The 22,257-nt window shown below is 35.9% G+C and overlaps 2 protein-coding genes across 4 annotated transcripts in view; one reads left to right on the top strand and one right to left on the bottom strand.

Moving 5' to 3' along the window:
• LOC134532957 (protein outspread) overlaps nt 1–8,320 on the bottom strand; it is a 236,392-nt gene extending 228,072 nt beyond the window's left edge. Inside the window, exon 1 of one of the 3 annotated variants that reach the window (XM_063370041.1) lies at nt 7,864–8,320. In XM_063370041.1, coding sequence (XP_063226111.1) covers nt 7,864–7,989 — 126 coding nt within the window. In that variant the 5' untranslated portion in view covers nt 7,990–8,320. The remainder of the gene's footprint in view (nt 1–7,863) is intronic. The other 2 variants (XM_063370043.1, XM_063370042.1) reach the window with 2 other exon arrangements.
• Nucleotides 8,321–15,855: 7,535 nt separating this feature from the next.
• Nucleotides 15,856–22,242, top strand: LOC134532956 (transmembrane protein 11 homolog, mitochondrial). The gene is made up of 3 exons (XM_063370040.1): nt 15,856–15,940; nt 18,245–18,480; nt 19,134–22,242. The coding sequence occupies exons 1-3, from the start codon at nt 15,921–15,923 to the stop codon at nt 19,418–19,420; spliced, it is 543 nt and encodes a 180-aa protein (XP_063226110.1). The 5' UTR covers nt 15,856–15,920; the 3' UTR covers nt 19,421–22,242.
• The last annotated feature ends 15 nt before the right edge of the window (nt 22,243–22,257 follow it).

Raw genomic sequence — 22,257 nt, 5'->3', positions numbered from 1 at the left:
AAACAAAAATTGAACTAAAAGTAAAGATAAGTTAAATTTCCGTTTTTATACAACAAAACACATATAATGACTAACCACTTTCGTCACTATCACGGTATAAGTACATTTTTTCATTTCGCCACTATATTTTTTATTAAAAAAACCCAGGATTTTTTTAACTGCCGACAAGCTGTTAATATGTTAATATACCTTTACACTTTATATCACTCTCTAAAAAAAAAGAAATGTTTTGAATATTCAGAATTGTACGTAGACAAACTAACAATAATTGTTTTTCTCTCTTTCTTTGTTTGATGACTGCGTATAAAAGAAAATGTACAAGTTACCTGTAAACATGCCAAAGGAGATTGGCGAAATATTATAAAGTTACTGATTTAACGCTGAACAGTCTCTCCATGAATCATAACATTGCGTTGTTATTACATTCTCTGTTTAAGAATTTATTTATTCCATTACTCTCCTAAACCTAGGTTTTTCTAAAATTCTTGAGTACTTTGGATCACCCCATGAAAAGGGTGTTTGAAAACTGACAATAATTTGTTTTAAAAACATAATTGAAATGCGGTCTGGAAAACCTTTTAAAAAATTTTAAATTGCTGAAATACTTCAATTGCAAAAGTTAAAGTTCCACTTTCGCCATCGTCTCCAAATATTTTTGAATAACCTGATCGCACGACCTTTCACTAGCACAACTAACTTCACAATTTATGGTTAGTTACTTAACATGAAATCACACAAGAGTACACAGTAGGTTTTCATTATTAACACGAAGTAATGTGCAAGTAAAACTTGGGAAGAGAACGCGCAAATCACGTAGAAATTTCAAGGCCGATTCCGCTAAGCAAATAAAAACCGAAGGAGGTGGGAGGGGAAATACTGTCGCAACACCCGGTGACGGATTACGACTTGCGACACTGAACGTGTGACCTTGAGCAAGCGCTCATGTCATCCACCGCTTATCGCGCACTACTACTCGGCGTGTCGGCACAACTTGGAGTAAACCTTGTCACAACGAACCAATGTGTCTGATAGCAGACTTCGCTATCTTCGCGGTGCGAGGCCCTGGATTCGTGCAATTCGCCGAATCCGCCTGTGCGCATAACGCGACAGCGTTATTAAGAGTTCAGAACATGGCGGTGGACACACTCGCTCTTTAGGCCTGATTTACGAAACAAAATATGCTGCAACACATTTTTGAAGTACATGGAAGTACTACTCTGCCATGTGGAAATCGACAAAACAATTGGGCGATTCTGAAACTATCTCGGCTAAACCATTTTACAAGCAGGTGCATGTTTATGTTGGAGTATATTTCGCTTAAATTTCGAAACTTCTGTAAGTCACATTTTGAAAACAGAATATTTAACAGCTCCATCTCCACACAGAAAAATTATAATATTATTTTTTGCTCAGACCAAATTACATTCACGCTGATGAGAGAGAATGGTACTACAGTTCCATTGACGGAATAACCCCGACTCTGTCGGGAATCGACCCCGGATCGCCTTGGCGGGAAGCGAGTCAGCTGACCACTCCCAAGATGTCCCCCTTTCCACGAGTATACCTAACGTACACGCAGTCTCCTCTCCAATCGCCGCGGGGCGACACGCCGTTCCGCGCACGGCGCTTCGGAAGAACACGATAACAGCCGATGCCGATAGCTTTCGCGGCAGCCCCAGTCGGCACGGACAGACACCAGTTCCCCGCCGCGCCGGCCAGTGAAAGCATATCAGCGGGAGACGGTTCAACGACACCGTCGTGTGTGCACAGCAGGCACTTTCACCAGACGGCGGGGCGTGCGACCGGCGGCCTCCTTGCTACAAAAAAAAAAAACTCGGCCGGCCACTTACATTCTGTACTGTATGTACCTCATCATAGTCTATGAGCGATGAGAATGAAACGTGGACGAAATTATTGCGTGGGGGAAACGGGAGGGAGCAGCCCGAGAAAACCCACCGGCTCATTGGAACGTAACAATGTTTCCCACTTGCGAAAAATCCGCGTTTGATCCCGCCGAGAATCGAACCCGGATCGCTTTGGCGGGAGCCCAGCTGATGCGAGCATGCGTGCGGGAAACAAACCAAATCCCCACCTTTCGTACCGACTGTAAAATGGTAATCGTTAATAGATTCAACCCATTGTCTAAGTGGATAGATTGGCGAGCCAGATTGATAATTGTCCTCTCGCATTCTGGACTGGGTGACCTGGTGTCCCTCCACCTCCATACTGCGGAAGGCAGTAGAATCATTTCGTTTAGTAACACACTACAAATTGATTTGAAAAAGGCACAAATTCATGCTAACAACGAATTTTTTTTATTTGTAGACAAACAGAAATCGTTTTTTCAACTAGCACTAAGTGCGAAATCTAGATAAAATAACATAGAACAGGAAAATAATCTAAGCTGAAAGTACACTTCAAATTTGTGTCTCACGAAAAATGTTGGATGTGCGGCTCTCTGTAAAGAAGGTGAGTGAGGTAAATATTTAATTTTCTGCGCCTACAATTGGCAACGTTTTATTTACAAGCAAACGGTTTTTTTTTCTTTTTCTTTCAATTTGTTTGATTTCTAAAGTAGGACTCCCAGTGATCCGTAGCGCTCGTTCATCAAACCGAGCGATCCACAATGTTCACAATGATCCGCGCATCAGTCTAATACTTTTCCATTTCGATGCTGAATAGAGGTGAAGATTTATCTTGTGTATGTAGATTAGATTGACGATAATGAAAGTTAAGCAACTATAAATCATTAAACTCAATTTTTTCCGCATTGTATATTATATACATTCAGTTTCACCATACATAATTAAATGCACTTCTGTGCCGCAGTCAAGTTTTGTGTATTAAAAAATTAAACTTTAAAATGTGTTCAAAAGATAATTTAAAAAACATTTAATACAAGCAGCTACGCAAATAAACGAAATTCAAGAACCTTTTTAAGGTAGTACCTAAAGGTCGCCGGCAACACCGTGCTGACATTTTTGAGGTCGTAAATTCGTCCGTCCATCCGTCGAAAGTTGATCCTTGGGAAACTTTCGAAGGTCGGACGGATAGATTTAATGAATTTGTTGGGACCTCTTGATTGCCTTAAGGTCACGTGATCAAAGAACGTACGAACGGGTCATTGTGAGTCAAGTTTTACTGTGTGGAATTGTCAAATATTACACAACTATTTGAATGTTTCCCCGAAATTCATTCTGCAACGCGTAATGTTAATGTGTGCCCAGATCATCATTCATTGTAGCTCCGAAAAAGGTTGAGTATGGTAATTATCCACTGAAGGAGCGCAAAACAAAAAAAAAACTCTTGTTCGCCTGTACAATGACTCGGACGCCGTTATGCTTCAATCCAGATGGTGTAAAATAATTGAACAGCTGAGTGTAAAAAGGTTAATATTCCATATATACATGTTTTGAGAAAAATAGGAAAAACTGATTTGTACTAAAACTACAGTTTGGATCAAAAACTTCACTTTTGAGCAACTGTAGGTGTAGTAGTATAGAGCAAAAGTACACAATTTCCGAGTCCATAGTCAAAGTAAGTAAAGAAATACGAATACCTAATTGAAAGTGCCGGAATGTTATCCTTTTTACACTAATCAACAAACAGTAAAAAAAGTAATAATAAATCATGTTTGCAACCCAAAAGCATAAGAAATAATGCATTAAAGACAATATATTAATGCACTTTACATAATAAATTTATTTTTGCACACATTTGATGCAATTAACAGTCATACCTATATAATATTTTGACAGTTGTGATGCATCAAGAAAAACTTTCTTCAAGGCAAAATAATATTTTATTATAATGTATTAAACTTAACAAAATACTAGCACACATAATAAAGAGAAACAAACACTATTTGACAAAGAAAATGCACCTGGAAACTATACAATGAAATATTCAGCATCATTTTCAACAATGGCCTACCACTGCAATATTATCCTTCTTACACTAAATGGATAGAGTATAAGAAATACTACAAAATGGCTATCTCAGGTTCATTTCGCCATTTTGTGGAATGTTATCCTTTTTCCACTCAGCTGTTCAATTGTAAATACTACCTTTATTGTAAACATAGTAAAGTAAATTGGTTTTTTTACTTTGACAGCGTTGACGAGACTTGTTTTCAACGAGAGATGTCCCTGATCCTGTTTACGCTGCCCTAATGTTTACTTTAAGTTAGCTACAACTTGAGCCTGTTGTTATCCAGAGATCTTTAGGAATATAGCATTGCTGAGACTGTTTTCAAAAAGACAGTAATGTTCAATTTCATTACGTTACGGCCGGGGCCAAGATATTTTTTTAACCTAATTTGTTTTCCTTTTCAAGTGAAAATTAGAATATTGAACATTATTCACTTGGAAAGGAAAACCAATTAGGGTCTAAATAGAATTGCCCGCGGCCGTAACGTAACTGACATTATACGTCCTTGTATTTTTGAAAAGATCCTCCGCTATGTTATATTCCTAAGGATGTCTGGAGAACCACAGAATCAAGTTGTATCTAATATTAAATCAACATTAGGGCGGCGACAACAGGATCAGGGACATCTCTCGTTAAAACAGGACCATGGATACCTTTCGTTGAAAACAGTCTCGGCTAAGCTGTCAAAGCACAAAACAAATTTACGTCACTATGTTTCCATTACAGGTAATATTTACAATATTTTACACACAGCCAGCCAGAAATGACTGCCTGGGGTTGCGTCATTACGCAACAATACTGAGCCTTAAACTTGGACTCGAGATGACGAAGGCCCAGTTACAGCACAGGCGAACGTAAAACGGTTAATTTCAGGTGAAGTTCTGGAAAATATCTGAATGCGCCTTGACAGTATCATTACAAATAAAACAAGGGACTGAATAAATCAATTTTCAGATGTTTTCCTTTTTCTACAGTAGTGGCCTTACACTAGACAATTACTTGGTTTTTTTAAAGTGTTTTTGTGGATTTGTATGTTATTGAACACAATGTAAGTAGCGTAAATTTTTCGTGAGTATGATATATTTTTGTATTGTAGTTTTTTCGTAGATACTTTTTTTTTCCAGATAAAATGTGTTGGCACGTCGGTGATCATAAATACAATTAATGGTCGGTTAATAGTAGACGTACTTAAAATCGTTAAAATATTTCCATTCTTGTATACACGATTTCTTTCGATAAGTTTGGTTTTCACACGGCTAGGGGAACATAACTTAAGTGAACAGCTGGTTAGGTCTGGGGAAACATTACAACATTACTTAAGTGAACAGCTGGTTAGGTTAACACAGTGACATTAAAAATACTATAGTTTCATGAAATGTACGAATTCTCGCAAAATGAGTTTTCATTTACACTGGATTCTGAAATACTCAGTAATTTATAAGGGATTGAAGTCAAAGAAAATTGTTTGAGTTGATGAATTATTCTAAAATACTTCATTAGCTTTTGTATATTGATCGTAAAGATTGTCGCATTTATATCCTTTCTTTTTTAATGTTGTAATATTTTTAATGTCCCTGGAATTAATCTCTTTCCCCACTATATATATTTTTTTCTTCAGAATCCAGTGGAATTTAAAAACAAAACGCTGTTTAAATAAATTGAAAAACGTCAGTAGTGCCCGAAAATAACGAATTATTTTCTGATTAGCCTTTACCTTCAAAATTGACCTGCCTAAAATCGGTAAAATGTTTATTTTGAAACTTTACTACATGGTACACGCGATGAGAATTTGGGTCAAGTTTATATCTAGATACTGGTAAGCAGCGTATGAGTATTTTTGTTCGAAAAATAGTTAGGGGAAAGATAAGCCGTCAAGTTGGCAATTGCTAACATACTTGAATGAGTCTGAGCGAAATGATATATAGTATGTAATATTGGTAACAGTAAAAGACTAAATATAGGCATGAAAATAATACTAATGATTGTTTTAGAGCGAAAATAACTGTTTTGTTTCGAGTAGTAGTGAAATAATAAATTTTTAATATAAATGTAATAGAAAATGAGTGGAATGATAACTATATCTTGATAATAAGTATTTAAATCTGAATACAATAAATATTTAGTAGGCAGCAAGAAATGTATTGGATGTATGGTAATGTGTGTTGTAGCAGTAGTTGTAAAGAGAGAAATGAAAGTCCGTGTTTATTTATACGGGATTAATTTAATGTTACGGAGTAGAGAATGAATGGTAGTTGTAATTTTAATAATGACGAGAGAAGTTTTGTGTTCTGCGATACAGAATTAGTGATTTAAAAATACTTGATATACTTGTGATATAAAAATGAATAATCATAGTAAGTTGAATACAGAATATATTTTCCTTTATATTCAACTTGAGATCATAATATATTGTTATATCAAAAGTTTTTGATATGTGCAGGATATTTTGACGTACTAAAATCAAACAGCAAGCATCATGTACCACAGGATCAATATTTAAAGGATCATGCCATCAGGATCAATGTATAAACTTGGATACGAAACAATTACCGTGTTGTGTTTCATAAGCACAACACATAAGGTGAAATATTTGTTTTATTTGGTAGAGTTATCATTAAATATATTTGGTAATATAAAAACCTCTCTTTTCCTAAGTTAAGTTAGATTTACACAACAAAACGAACGGTACAGTGAGGGCTCAATTAAAAAAAAAAAAGTTTACACTGCGATATGATAGGGATTGATAGTCACCAACAAGGCGGTGCAGAAGTAATTACTACCTGTACGTGTTTACAGTAAAAGCACGGGAATATGAAGGACGAGCAAGACTCAAATGATTGTTTAGCACAATACGTATTTCTTGAGGAAATGGCACTACAGTATACTTTACGATACCCGAGACGTTAAAATCTTTATTTGAAAATTATAAAAAAGTAGTATCAGAAAACAGACTGGGACGTAGTATATAACACGATACCCGAATTTTAATTTCATAAAAAAACATTTTATGCAAAACAAGCATGCCTAAAACCTCGATATCCCCTGCGCTTGACCCGTACGAACTTTTTTTTTCTAACTAAAATCATCTGTAATGCGCAGTATCGTATTTTGAACTTGAAATTGTGAAATTCACCTAACTCAAAAATGTTAAAGTATTTCTTACTCAACTAACCAGATCAAGTTACAGAGAGCATCAAGATATTGGGCGGACAACAAAATCGGCTATCTCTAGCCGAAAACGGTCTCGGTTACGCTATGCGAACACAACACAAATTTACGTCACTATATTTACATTACACGCAATGTTCACAATAAGTACAACAATTAACACTAAAAAACAAATTTTCACATGTGGCTACCCTAACCTAACCTCTAATTAAAATGGTTATTACGTGGGAATCATTTGTTCAAATGTAATACTATTTTACATAATGATAGAAAAAATGTTACAAAGTAATAAAATGTATTTTGTAATTTAAAAAAATGCTTAAATGTAGTAGTATTCCACATTGACCTGTTTTTTTTTAATTTTATATCTGCGCCGTTCTATTTTCCAGAAGAACCAAGCGCGGAGGGTACACCTGTCCACCTGCTACTTTAATAACTTGATTTTTTTTTTTTACAAAGGTAACACCCTACAAGTAGATCTTCTGTAGTAGTGCCTTCTGCGCTCGCTCCAGGAAGCAGTGTGGCGTATATTTGTGATTGTAAATGTACCTACCCTGATATTTTCCAATTCAAGCTGATATACAATTTTTTACATCGCATTGCTAAAACAAATCTCGGTGTTAGCATAACACATTGGTTAGGCAGTACAATATAAAACGGTAAAAACTATCAAACAAAATTTTTCATTTAATTAAGCATCAATGATGATAGATTATTATTCTAATGGTTGGATCTTTTTTTATAATTAAGTGATAATGTACTCACCCTGTTGCTTTCTAGTGCCTCCGCACTGTGCTCTTCCTTCTGCTTGAAACAATTGGTGCATTTACTTTTATTGAAGATATTGGGTGAAAATTTCCTGCACTCGGACCTCATTAGTGAAGATGACATGTTTATACGACACGATTTACGAAGTGAATTCGGTGCACCATAGTTATAACACGACCGAAGCACGTCAACTTGAAGTACATCCCACAAACACACAGCCTGTCAATCCGTGATGGAGCTCGGAATGTCTGCCCGGTGAACGTAGCAAGCCAGCTCGACAGCTCCTTTACGAGAACTACGCTTTACATCGATCTGAAGTGTACTCTCAACGTACTCTTCACCCATCCCCCTTCCCAGAAGTAATACCCCACCCCATGTCAACAAACTACACTCGCAACACAACACTATAAACAAATAACGACAACCCCTACCACCTTCTCGCCTCCTACAAAACAAACTGGCTTCTCATCTAAAAGTTAACTGCCGACCGGACAACCGCCAGATGGCGCGACCTACGAACTAGTTCCTCGACTTACCGCTAGAATACAAGACCACCAGTGGCACAAAGAGAGCAAAAATAAAAGCTATGCAATTAAATACTTTGAATTAACATTAAATGTGTGTAATAAATTGATTATTACAGTTATATAGAAATATTTCCTCAATTATAATTGGGTGAATGTATTCGTTCGCCAAGACAGGTGAACAAGCTATGGCGCATGCGCGCAGGATCCGTGTTGCCTCTTCCACACGTCTATAAAAACATAATTTGTTGTATTTCTAGCGCATTTATTTAATTATTCCATTTATATTTATATATAATATATAATTATGTAATTTTACATTAACAATACATGTTTTCATGCTAGAAACATAATTCTTGTAAACAAATTGTTTTTGAAGGCATTTATTTCACTCCATAAAATATCATAAAATACACTCGATATATTATAATAATTTATTAAAGACTAATTTAATTTGGAACAATCTTCAATGATTTTATGAAATGGAAATTATTAAAATTTTCTTACAAAGATATTTCACATTTTTATTCGTTTACATCAATTAATTTAATTAAAATTATTTTCTAAATAAACATTTTTTTAAATACTTTTTCTTTTTAATTTTTCAAATAATAAAACTGCACAACGCAACGATTTTTTCTTTGCTATGTACTCAGTATTAGGGCAAGTGGCCATTCCCTAATTGTATGAAGAAAAAAAAAAAATAATTAAAAGATCGTTTTCGGGAAACATTCAATTGTCACGATAGCATTAAAAACCACTTAAAGGCTATTTGATACGATCAAAGTTTTAAACTACAGTGTATTTCTTAATAGAATTAAATCTAATAAATATCATAAATAAGTCAGCCATTCTTGAAATTATCTGAAGGAATCTTAACATTTCAATTGTCCAAACCAAACCAAATGGAAATCAGAAGGCCGCCAAAAATAAAAATAAAAACTGGGGGGAAAAAAATATTGTTTTTCTTCAAATAAATGGCGGATGCAGAAACGTTTTCGGGAAAGGAAAAAGAGTTTTAAAAAACAATAATAATTTTTGTATTCAAAACCTAATGACAACAGAGAGTTTTGTACAGTTACATTATCATTCTCAACATGCAACACTTCCTGTGTGATATGTATTTTCAGGTGTTGTACCAATCATCTTGCATCTCCCAAAATAATAATAATAAATTAATACTGCCTTCACAGAGATTTCTCAAGTCACATTATTTTTGATTCTTAAAAAAAAAAAATCATACATTTTAATGAACTATAGAAAAATATTCAGTGATATTGTTAACAGTTAAAATAATGCGGATTTCGCTACCCAGGAGCTGTGTGACTCATCGGCCAGGTCAGACTTATTCTCACAGAGGTCCTATGAATGATTTGCCTTAACTGACTAGTAAATGAAATAGCTCTTTAAGTACTTTTTTTAAAATTTACTTTCATTTCTGGAGCTTCACAACATCCTGCTGTTTGCTTTTTTGAGTCGGGGCCCTTTAGTTCTTCACCTCGCACTGTAGGGCACGTGGGCAGGAACCTTGCCTACAGGACAGGCCGACTCTTGCATGTTCTATCAAGTAATTCACCAGCCTCATTGTTTCTGACCAGGAGCAAGTGCCATCGTAAATATACAAATTACCTTTTCCTGAAGGAGAATGTGGAGTACTGTGCAGTTATGCTTGTAAGTACATTTGGGTGCTGCATTAAAGCTGGATGTGACTACTACCTGACAGGTAAGTACTGTTTACCCTCGATCATTATCATGTCCCAGTGAGTGTCAGAGTGTCTAGCCTAGCTAAGGATGTACATACAGGCCTTTAACATGTGGGTCAATGAGGATTCAGGCTAGGCTGCATAAAACCATTTCTCTAGTGTGGGTGACACGGGCTGAATGGTTCACGACTCACCTCCATGTGGGATGAGTTTCACCTACAGGGAGAGTGCTCTTACTGAAAGAGTTGGCGCCGGGCAACAAATTCTTACCACGATACTACCGAGAGGTGTCCACCATATCTCCACATCCAGTACGCATCAACTAAAAGTAATGGTTTGCTTTGTTTAAGTTATAAATACATACATACAACAAAAAGTGCATATGAATAGCCCCTTTGAAAAACAACCAATGTATATGTCTGATGTCGCCTCCAGTGCTACCTCCGCTCGCTTAGGCCTTTTGTTGCCCATTGCATTCTGGCGAGTGCAGAGTGAGTGCAACGAACGTGTGCAGTGAAGAGAGTGGAATGGCCCCATGACCAAAATATCGATATTTACCTGCACGGCTATCACGAGATGCCTCTGTGTGTCCTCTGCAAGATTGTTATATATTAGTTTGCCACTTGTAACTGAATTAAATATTTTGTGTATTTTTAAAAAGTTGTATATTATAATCTTATTTCAATAATTCTACAACTTTTATTCACCATGTACTTCCATTCATCGAAATGGCCTGAACCATATTTTGTTTTCTGCACACTTTGTGCGTGAAAGCGACTCCATATGGCACAACACCACGTGGGGCCAACTCAGTCGTTCACCCGGTGCAGAGGCTGGACGCGCTCGCGCACCGCAGAGCCATCATATCTTTGCAATCACTGTCTTTAGCTTTCATAGTACATCTTTAAATCTTTTATTTTGCTCCACGCCTCCAATCGGCTCGAAGTAAACCTCAGCCACTTAACGTAATTCTTTCATCGTTACATTAATGCACTCGTAGTTGAGACTGCATGGGACCGAAGTCGATGAGCCATGCCACTTTGACCCCTCCTCAGCCAGTGGGAATTAATTACAAGACTTTTGGACATTGCCCACACTGGGCAGCCCATGGGCTAAACATGCCTAGCTTAATTAACAGTAATTTCAACTTTAGGAATGTTGGGAAGAGCCATGTAGTGACTATGCGGGATGCATACTTACAAAGGCTCTTCACCCAAACGTAATATTTTTTCTTTCAGTGTAAACAGTGTAGTTGCTGTCACAGGTCAGTGCATAATTTTAGTATCCAATGTGAACTGCTTCATTGCCTGCGTAGTAATTTTCAAGTGTAATATTCGTGTGTTTGTTACAGACCTAATTTCTCTGTTTTCATCCATGTTGTTCTGGGTCTCAAACTCTTATTACACATCTAGCCACCATCACTTATGCTACCTTTAGCATGCGACACATAATTAACATAGCAAGACAGTGTGCCGGGACATAGTATGGCACTCGTACATACAGGGTCATCTCCTTGGACAGTTCCTAGCCACGTGGCCCACACCTAACCCTGAGAATCGACGATCTGGCTATCCGGCGACCGGGGCTCAAACCCGGATCACCATCATTCACAAGGCAACAGGTAGGGGACTTCATGTCAATAAAATACCATAGAACTATGCATTCTCATCAATTTAATTCATAACAAAAAATAGTGCTTATTTTGGTCACTACAATCACACAATTCAGTCATTTGATTTTATTTGATTTTAACTTGCGATTGGGCTTCCTCCCGGTGGCAAAGAGTCTCCCCCCCCCCCCTCCCTTTCTCAACCAATTTCTGAAGCAATTTCCTCAAGTTCTTTCCTCTTCTCGCATTCAGTATTTTTCTCTCAATCATATTCCATCCCCGCCCTGACCACACCAAGAATACTTGCCTTTCTCTTCCTGTTCTTCTCCACATTCTCTGTATCTTCTACCCATGATCCCTCCTCCCTCTCTACATCCCTTTGTCCAACTTTTCTCCCAGCATCCACCAGCCTACCCTCATTGTCACCCTAAAATCTTCACCAATCTCTCTACTTTCCTCCTATGTAGTATGTCCCACCTAAATTCCTTCATCATCACATATGGCCTATGTATCTCACCCTTCGCCCCTTCCCTTCTCCACCACATACCCATCGCCCATATATCCGCTCTATGTTGCACCCTTTCAAGCTCCTTAATTTATATCCCCAGGTATGGGTCCCGAATTGCCGCTGCATATTCAATCATTGGCCTCACCAATATTGTATATGCCTTCTCCTTTACTCTCCCTCCTGTCCCCTTCATTGTACTAGCAATCAGCCTCAGACCTCTTCCCCCTTCTTTACCACCCGATGCACCTGCTTTCCCAACCTAGGTAATATTTTAGGATAGCTCCCTGGTACTTGTATTTTCCTACCACTTGAATTCCTTGCCCCTTCCAACTGACTTCCTTCTCCTTGTGAATTTGACTATAATAAAATTTTAATAGGACAAATTGCAACCATCAGAGGGACTCTAGAATTTAGACCACACCTATAAATTGCTATCTGCATACTATGCGATCAGGCCCCCATTGTAAAATATAATGCAAAATGTTGAAAAACTTAGCTAATCGTTGAAAAACTACACATTGTGTATACTGTTTTACAAACGGTAAGAAAGGGGTCCGATAAAATTAGTCACGGAATCATTATTTATCTTTTTCTGTAGTCCTGTAGCTGGTAACAATCTGGCCTTCTAAGGCAATAACCCATATAATGTAATTTCTCCATTTGAATTTGTAATTTATTGACGAAGACCATTTACCAGGAATGCTGTATGCCTGGAATCATCTTTAATCGATTACATGCTCGGAACCCTAACCTATGTTCCAGACAATTGAGTGATCATGCTCAGCTGTACCTGCCTTCTAGGAAGTTCAGTTTCCTTACATCATTCCTAAGTTGTTTTAATGGTTTCCTTGCCTGGAGCCAGCAGATTTCCAAATCAGCAGTCTGGCCCCCACCCACCATCCTCTCATACTGTGTATCTGTGAGCAAAAAATAGCTTCTCCATAAACTGGTGCCCCGAATCCTCACAAATGGTTAACAGGAAAACCTGCAGCTCTAGCCTCTTCTGGATTGGATCCCTACGCACCAGCTCTCATGATTACATTGATTTGCTCTTATCAGCTAGTACTTTGTTCTTCCTGCATCCCAGTATAAGAACTGGTGCTAAGGTAACATGAAGGAACTGGCTACTAGTTTATCTAACCTTCCGACCACCTTTTGCTGACAATGTGATAACCTGAAGTTCTAGCCTCTCTCTGGATTGTACTCCACACACCAGTTTCTCGAAAAATAAAATGAAAAAAGAAAAGGTCCCAATTCTCCGGGAGAAGGATTATGCTTACCGGGTATGAACAGTGTACATGAACAGGCTTTATTTTAAAACTCTGGTAAACCTGTAAAATGTTTTTGCTTCCCGAAGTTGATAAATTATCGCCGCGAGTCCAGTGATCCACATTGGGGCCGACGACCCATTCAGCCACAGTGGCTAGCCTAGTGCTCTCTCATTACATAATACCCAAATAATCCCGCCAACAATCACTGGGCTCATCCCGGGTCCCGAACCCGAGACCTCGGGTGATGGCACAGTTAGCGATAAAAGGTGATCTCCACTGGTCTGACATACACACTATTAAAAATAGTCAAGTAACATGTGACTGCTTCTTTTTACCTTTTCTGGATGTGAGCCACTTTTAATCTTAAAATCGTACACTTCACACCCTGATGTTGATTCCGATGTTTCGAACAAAGTGATGGGATCACATAAATATATTTCGAAACTGCTACCATATTGTATAATTCAATCAAAATTACAAGCCAACTGACATCGACTCCACGAGTTTTCAAAGAATAATAGTATGACTCCAATATTTATAGTGCTTCTGTTTCTTTTGAAATGTACGAATAACATGTTTAAAAATACTTCTACTTCATTAACTTATTAAATTATTATCCTAGAATAGTTACTAGAACAAGGTCTTTCATTATTTCGGGAATAACATAATAGTGTACCTACCTACTTGCTTTTTATTATAAACTAGTTACTCTCTTGGACTTTCTTAGTTACATTTTATTCACACATTTACGTTAACCAAAAAATATATTACTCCTGCCAAGCTTTCATGCATTGTGACATCATCATAGTAATAATGATTCCTTCTAACCATGTGCAAATAAATAGGTAATCACAATTTTGGCAGGGATTTTTTTGCGAAATGTAAATAAACTGCTTAATTGTCATAATGGAACATTAAGAAATGTTGCATAGGATGGATAGGGTAAATCACTCATTTCAGATGAGGATAAGGAGGTAATAATATGAGTTATGGTTGGCGAGTGTTGGATGTTAGTAACTTGAGGGTATTTAGGATGAAATTGAAATAGAATATTTAGGGAAGTTGGGTTGTAAGAGGGGTTTGTGGCTGCTTGTATTAGCACAATTGCAAAATTAAATAGAATGACAAATTGGATATGTCAGATGTACGTACTCTAAGGGTGGTATTCCAAGATGTTTGAGTAAGGTAGCGAATATGCACTGCCTTGTTGAGCAACTGCCGTACCCTAACTCTCGGGTCATATTCCAAAACATGTCCTAACTGAACCCCTATAAGGCATCAGTTCGGCAGCTGTTTTAATAAACGAGGACTTGTGCGAGGCTATAAACAGTTGTACTTCGTGGAATCCGTCATAATTTTAGCTTATTTTTTAAAACTATGGAATTATAATGTGAAATAAAATATTTAATTTTGGTTGTACAAGAATAAACAATGAATTTTTGGCTGTATTTATGTTTGCTGTTTTTTAAGATATTAGGGGGGGAAATTGTAATCGTAAAAGTTCCGTTTAAGTTCATTAAAAAGGAAAAAAATATATATACAGTTATGGATCAAATCGGCAACAGATAGGACACCAAAAATCAGTGCCCTAAAAATAAGGGACTGGCCGTGTCCTATCGTGCACTTGGAATATGGTTAGGGTACAGGTATCGCATATTCAACACCTAAACCCTTATTTTTGTGTCTTGGAATACGGCCCCTAGAGCGTTATCGCCTCTAAACGCAAGGCTCTGAACTGGCACGCAGTCTTCTCGTCGTCACGGATAACTGTGAAATTTGAGCGATAACCTTAATATTACTTGGCAAAGAAATTAAGATAAAGGTATAATGCAAGTCCCTTAAGTGCTTTCAAGAATCTGTACCGGTTGTTTTATGCCTAAAAATTACTCTGAAAACATGCGTTTGAACAATTTGAACTATTCTAAAAATATAGTTAAAAACTTAATCCAAAATCAAAAGTATTTTTCGGCCCTCAGTATCCTCTTAAATGCTATTCGTAAAAATACCCCACTAGGATATCTTTAGTAGTTATGAAATCGCGTTGTTTTTCCTGAAGCTCTGCGCACCGTATGTGTGCCCGGGTAGGCGGAGCCCTTAAGCTGTAGTTTAATCAAACAAAAATTCTGTACACTGTTAATCAAATTCGATTTTAATTTTTTTTTTTAATCGTTCAATATAAAAAATATAACAGAAACAAAAAAATTCGACCAAAAAATTTAACATATCCCGCTCCTTTTACCATCGGTTATAATAATACTTTTTTATTGTTGGGACATTTAAATAGTTTTTTCTTAATAATTACATAATTTGTATTGTTTCTAAATAGTCCTTGTATTATAGAACATATTTATATATATTTTACCATAAAATGTATTGTCCGGCTACGAATTAGTAACTCGGAACTTGTTTTCTGTTTTGTTTTCTTTTTATAAGTTAAAGATGGTGGGTGAAGAGAATAGGTTAGTGGTAATTTGTTTATTTAGTGATGTGAAATAAAAACGACATGACTACAGAAAACTGGAAACAGTTTAAAATGGTTGAGTGTTTATTGTTTTGTGTTAAGTTTCGATTAATTTTGTCACGTTAACGTGAACACATACTAAACAAATACGTCACGTAAAAAAAATGCAATTTGCTAGTTTTTAAAGCTTAACTGAGTGAATAGTGCAGAAAAAAAAAACATAAAAAAAAAACCTCTATATCTTAGTGTTATTTGCATAGCATATAAGTGGACATTTATGTTAATATCTAACTAAGCAGCGAAATGTTTTATGGTTGTTTGATATTTTTTTTTATTGATTTTGTTGAGCAATCGTGTGAATAAATTACTAATGCTGAATTTGTAATATTTTCAAATTGCAATAGTGTAGGTTGTAGGTTGTATATGATAAAATTGTTTTTGATTAAGTACTCCATAAAAGACTTTTAGCAAATTATTTGTGTGGTCTCATAAATTTAATAATTTTGTTAAGAGTTTGGTAGTAAAGGGATATTTTTGGGTACTTTTAATATTACAAAACAAACACACTCAAAAACCCCTGTAATCAAATTTGTAGCTACACAATGAGATGGCTCATAAGTAGATGTGGACTCTTAATATGATTGAAATCATGTAATAGGTAGACTATTTATATTTCTTTACTGTTCAAAATTCATTAAATAGCAATTTCCTTTGTAATCCTATATAATCTAATGAGATTTCAGTCATGTTGGGAGTAGTCTAGATCCCAGTTCCATTACAATACTGACGACACTAAGATGGCATCGCTTACCTCATTACGACCCCTACATTCCTACGGGACAAGCACGAGAATATGGGGGCTTTGGGCTGGGAACTATAAACACACTTTTTCACTTATTTAATAATCCTCCCTCTCCCCACTTCAATCTATTTTGTGAAACCAATACTTATTTAATTATCAAAGACATTATGTCTGTAGACGTTAAAATTTATGGCAGTATAGTGAAATATAATGCCCTATTTATTAGAAAACTTAATGATACATAAAAAAAATAGTTGCGGGAAAAGTGCACGGTACAGATTAAATCTTGAAAAGTCTCACTTTCAAAATATTAAATGCAGATATTACAAAATAGACTAGACCGGGCAGGTTTGTATTCTACTTCATTACACCAATGAAATATTATGTCATAAATTCTCAATTTTTAAGAATGTTAAATACTGGTATTGCATACCGGGTGGGACTGTAGTCTATTTCACGATACCGTGAAATTATTATGGCAAAAAGTTTGTTTCACCAAATAATTCTTGTATTACACAACAAACTAGACCGAGTGGTTCTATATTTTATATAATGATACAGTGAAATTTTGATCATGATAATTCCTATTTTCTACAAATGAAATTCTGGTATTGCTAAGCATCCTAGATCTGGTAGAAATTTAGTCTACTTACAATACCATAAACCTAAAATTTGGTAATGAAATACCTAAAATTTGGTAATGAAATACGTGAAAATTAGTGCGGCTATAATACTCTTGCAAAAACCCACATATTTCCTTGCTTATATTGTAAGAACATACAGGTTGTAATATTTAAACACTAAACAATAAAACAATAGAGAGGGTAGAAGCGTGGGTGATCTATACGGGCCAAAGAAGGGGGAATGTGAGAGGATGAGAGAAAAAGTAAAATAGGTGGGAATAAAAAGAGAGAGAGGAATGAGCTAGATGACTAATACTTTGTGTTCAGTGCAATATCTACTTTATACACAATGTTCATGTTAAATATTGATAGTTTAATACATTCGCTGATATCAGAACTCACCAAAATTTTCTCGATTTTTTGCTACTATTTTGAATTATTTATCAAAATGTATGGCATAAGAGAACTTTTATATCTCGTTACAGGCTGATATTTACCATCATGTTATAGCCTGAAACAGTGGGTTAGTTCAGGTGAGCAATTGCAACCATAATAATTATTTCACCAACCCATAACAACTGTATATGTCGATAAATGCCAAAGCTAGATTTCATGTTGTGTCAAGATGCCAGATATAATATCAAAGCTGTACTGAAAACTGTGGTTTGATATAGTGTAACGGGGATCTTCAAATGTAAAATGTTTATACAATTATTTTACCTTCTAAAAATTATATTTTTTACGTACAACTCATGGTTTGTTTTTTGAACTGAGTTGGATTTCAGGGGATGAGCTGTGGACACTAATGGCCAGGGTACTGCTGGTGGTCCACATAACTACAGCAAGGCCTGGGACTTATTTCATTTGCTTGTTGCAGGCCCGACAGAAGAAAGCAGCAGGACAAGTTAAAAGTGTACATAATTCGTGAAGTGTACGAAGGTGAGAATTCACATGAAACGTTTGAGCTGGAATTAGAAAGGGGTCTCGAGGAAGGATCTGACATCATTGTGGTGGAGCCATCTCGACTTGGTGACGAAACAGCACGATGGATATCTGTTGGAAATTGTTTGCACAAGACAGCAGTTTATTCGGGCATCGGTTCAATAGCATCAGGTGCGTTGTAGCGCTTGGCTGTGGTTGGGTGTTTGTAAAGATTGCAGTCAGCTAGGCTGATGCAGCCATTGCCAAATGATGCAACACTCATAACCACTGATGTGTTGATGAGTTTGCTAGCCTTGCATTGGTGTTGTGATTTAATACTGTCACAAAATTATGGAACAAAATTTTACTGATTACAAGTCATTTTTATATTGTGGTTCGGGGTTCTGGTCATATGTTAAGACTACACAAAATATTTCAGACCAATTAATTTTGTCCCAGGGGGGGGAAAAATTGATGTTTTTTCACATTTATTTTCCCCATAAGTAGTTTGATATATTTATTAAATTTTGAAATTGTTTTAGCAATTAATTTTTAACTATCATTTTAAATTTAAAAAATATATATCTCATGTCAGTGTTTTTTACCAATATATTTTACCCCTTTTAATATTTTTCACACTAAAATTTTGGTTTCAAAATAGTTATGAAACTTAATTTGTAGGCTGTAGTTGAATAGCCTGCACTGTATATCAGCAGGATCAGTAGTAATCCACATACTTATTTCTTATGCTCAGACATAGTACCACAAACAGCTAGTCATTATTGAGAGTAAGAGACAGCATTTTAATGGGTTGTTTTGTTAGCTGTTGAATAAATTTGTTTCAGGTTTAATTTGGAGCGAACGGCCGTACGTGTGCACTCCGCTGGGGGCACTGTCCTTACTCTGTGCAGGACTACACACTATCTCATGGCAGTTCGACCCCTGTGTGCAGTACCAAGTTGAAAGTGACCTGACCAAGTTTGCCCATATTCCTGAAATTAGTGCCCTTACATCTGCATCGCCGGTAGTCCTCGTGCACTGTGATAATTCAAGGAGAAAATTGTTTCAAGCCAGTGTGACTATTCTGGCTGCCATTTTCTGTGCTTGGCGACTGTACAGTGCTTACAAGTGACGACCAGCTGTGTTGGCATAGCAGGGAAAAAAAAAGATCATAGTTTTCAGCTTGGGGACTACAAACGTAGATCTTATATTTACAATTTATCACACCAGGCAGGACTGAATTTTGTTACAGCTTGCACACAAGATGTAATAAAAATGGAGAATCTATGCTGTTGAGAATGTTTTACAGTGTCAGGGTGAGAGATTAAGTACAGCTTGATGTGTATTATTCACATGGGAAAAGTTGGCCCAGTTGACATCACTTGCAATGCTCTTTAAGATAATACTGGTTGCTGATGATGCATCATTTATTCAGGTTTATGTTCTAAGAAATGATACTGAATCTCTGTAAATGAAAGGTTGTAGGAATGTAATTGAAAATATTGTCTGTTGTTGTTCTGCTCAAAATTATTGAAGTGATTTGCATTTTATGATGTGATAATGAAATGCACAAATGTATTTACAGATTTTAAATACTACCATGGTTTTTGATATGAATTGCTACTATTTAAAATGCTATTACATTTTTTTTAAGCTGTAACATATAGTCTTAATACTAACAGAATAAGTGTGATAAATATTTATTTGTAATTTTTAATTACTTGTATGTTGTGGGAAATGTTAAACATTAAGAGATAGTACCAATGGTTAACACACAACATATTCACAAAATATTCATCACATTTATTTTCATTGATATCAAATTAGTCATAGTTGTATGACCATTTATCATCACTGTGCATTTGTGGTAAATTTCATTTCACATCAAGACGACATTCCTTTAAACTGAACATCATGTGAAAAGTGTAAGACTGTTATACAATATTGTATGCTTGTAGAACATTGGCTACTGTACAATTTGAAGGATTGAAATGTTAACCATAAGTCCAAGAATTGCTGTTGGAAAAAAAAAAATACAATTAACTATATTGGAGTTTATTAGTCACTATTATAAGACCTGTTTTATGAATACAAATAGATACATCGTTTGTTTTTTAAAATATTTTAATTAGTCATTTTAAAGTCGGTAATGAACTGGTTTATTTTTTGTATTACACATACAATAAGACTTACGACTTGGTAGGAAAATGATTGTGATTATTTATCCTGTAAATATTCAGTTACCTTATAACCCCTCCTTACCCTTATCCCTGGTGTTGAGGGACTCCCACAGCTGCTCATGATGAAGCATCGCAATAAACTTTTATTGCATAATAACATGTTAACAAATTAAATAAGAATGCAGTTAAATTTGTACATATACAGTCAAACCTCTATCTATCGAACTCGCATGTATCGATTGTCCGTGTTTATCGTATACTTTCTACGGTCCCGGCAAAATTGCCATACAACTAAGGTTAAAAAAGTCCGCTTGTACCGATGTTCGAATTATCGTTTTGTCCGCATTGATCGTACAAAATATGTGGTCCCGTCACTATAAATTATAATAGATGATCGTTTAACCATAAAGATTTTGCAGAAATAACCATTTCTTAGAAAGAAACCGTCATAACAACAGTAACGATAGTATACAGCAGTAAATATCACCAAATATGCAGCCAAGTAATGGAGCACGTAAATATGAAGAACAGACAAATGAACAACAACTTACGAAGAAATATGGATGATGTACCATAACTACAGTACAAACCCAATTGTTATCCTAAGATAATTACCATAAAAAGAACTAAAGATTCTTTGTCGATACCATAATTACTACAGAAGCACGATAGCTACCACATTTGCACTACAGTTACCGTAAAAACCGAGACGTCTATTTACCGTGACGGTGATGTATTTATTTATGACATATTAAAATTAAAGAACATTATTGAAAAAAAGGATGTTAAATTTTTATATGTACGTTTGGCACATGTTGCGAAGAAATAATGCTATCTGAAAGAATGCAGTTCTACTATGAAAACTGAAAAGTGTACTGGTTGGATTTTTAGGTTATGGCAGTCTCTCTCGTTTTTCAGTAATATCGGCCGAAAATTAACAAGCGTATCGGAAGTCCGCAGAAATGCTGATTCAATTAAATATTGGCAAAATCGGCTTCTTCAGTACAGCTCTACATTTGATGACATGAGTAAACATATTTCAGACTTCAGGATATTGTAAACGACTTTAATTTCCATGTAGATTTATTGTGCTTATGTTTTTTTTTTTGCAAGTGTAAATTGAATTAAGTAAAATACTTCCATTTTTATTTATTTTTCAACTAATTTAACTTTAATGACAAGTAACTGATATATTTCTGACACTAATTTTGAGGTTGAAATATTTTTTTAAAATTCTTAGAGTGAAGTCCACATCTATTGAATGTCCGCATCTACTGAATTTTTTTGTTGGTCCCCTGAAAAACGATAGATAGAGGTTTGACTGTATATCATAAAAATTCACTACTATTCCATTTTATTAATAATTCACTGGAGCAAGTATTTGCATTTGGCCTGTCGGTGGGGATGTCAACTTCTGTGGCTGTACAGTCTCGTCTGCCCATCTTGTGCAATTCAATTTGCTTAGTCACTAACATTACATTGGTACATTGAGTGTGTTATAACTCCTACGTTAAGTGGATGCATTATAAAAGCACTGTCCGAACTAGCTAGTATGGACACACATGTGACAAATTTAAGTAATGGATAAGGTATTTTTTCTTTTGCTATAATTACAATTTCAAGCTATTTATGCTGTGGTATAGATCTGATAATTACTAACAGGCTTGTGTAAGCCACAGTCATGCCCAGCTAAGATAATGATCACTGCTTGCACATAAAACACTTGAAACACATTCCATCAGTCGGAGGTTGCAGGTAGTGGGGTGTTTATTAATGGTTGCATTACAAT

This window comes from Bacillus rossius, chromosome 6, assembly GCF_032445375.1.
Source record: "Bacillus rossius redtenbacheri isolate Brsri chromosome 6, Brsri_v3, whole genome shotgun sequence".
Taxonomy (NCBI): domain Eukaryota; kingdom Metazoa; phylum Arthropoda; class Insecta; order Phasmatodea; family Bacillidae; genus Bacillus; species Bacillus rossius.
The sequence above is the reverse complement of the archived record's forward strand: the minus strand, read 5'-3'. Positions and strand labels throughout refer to the sequence as shown.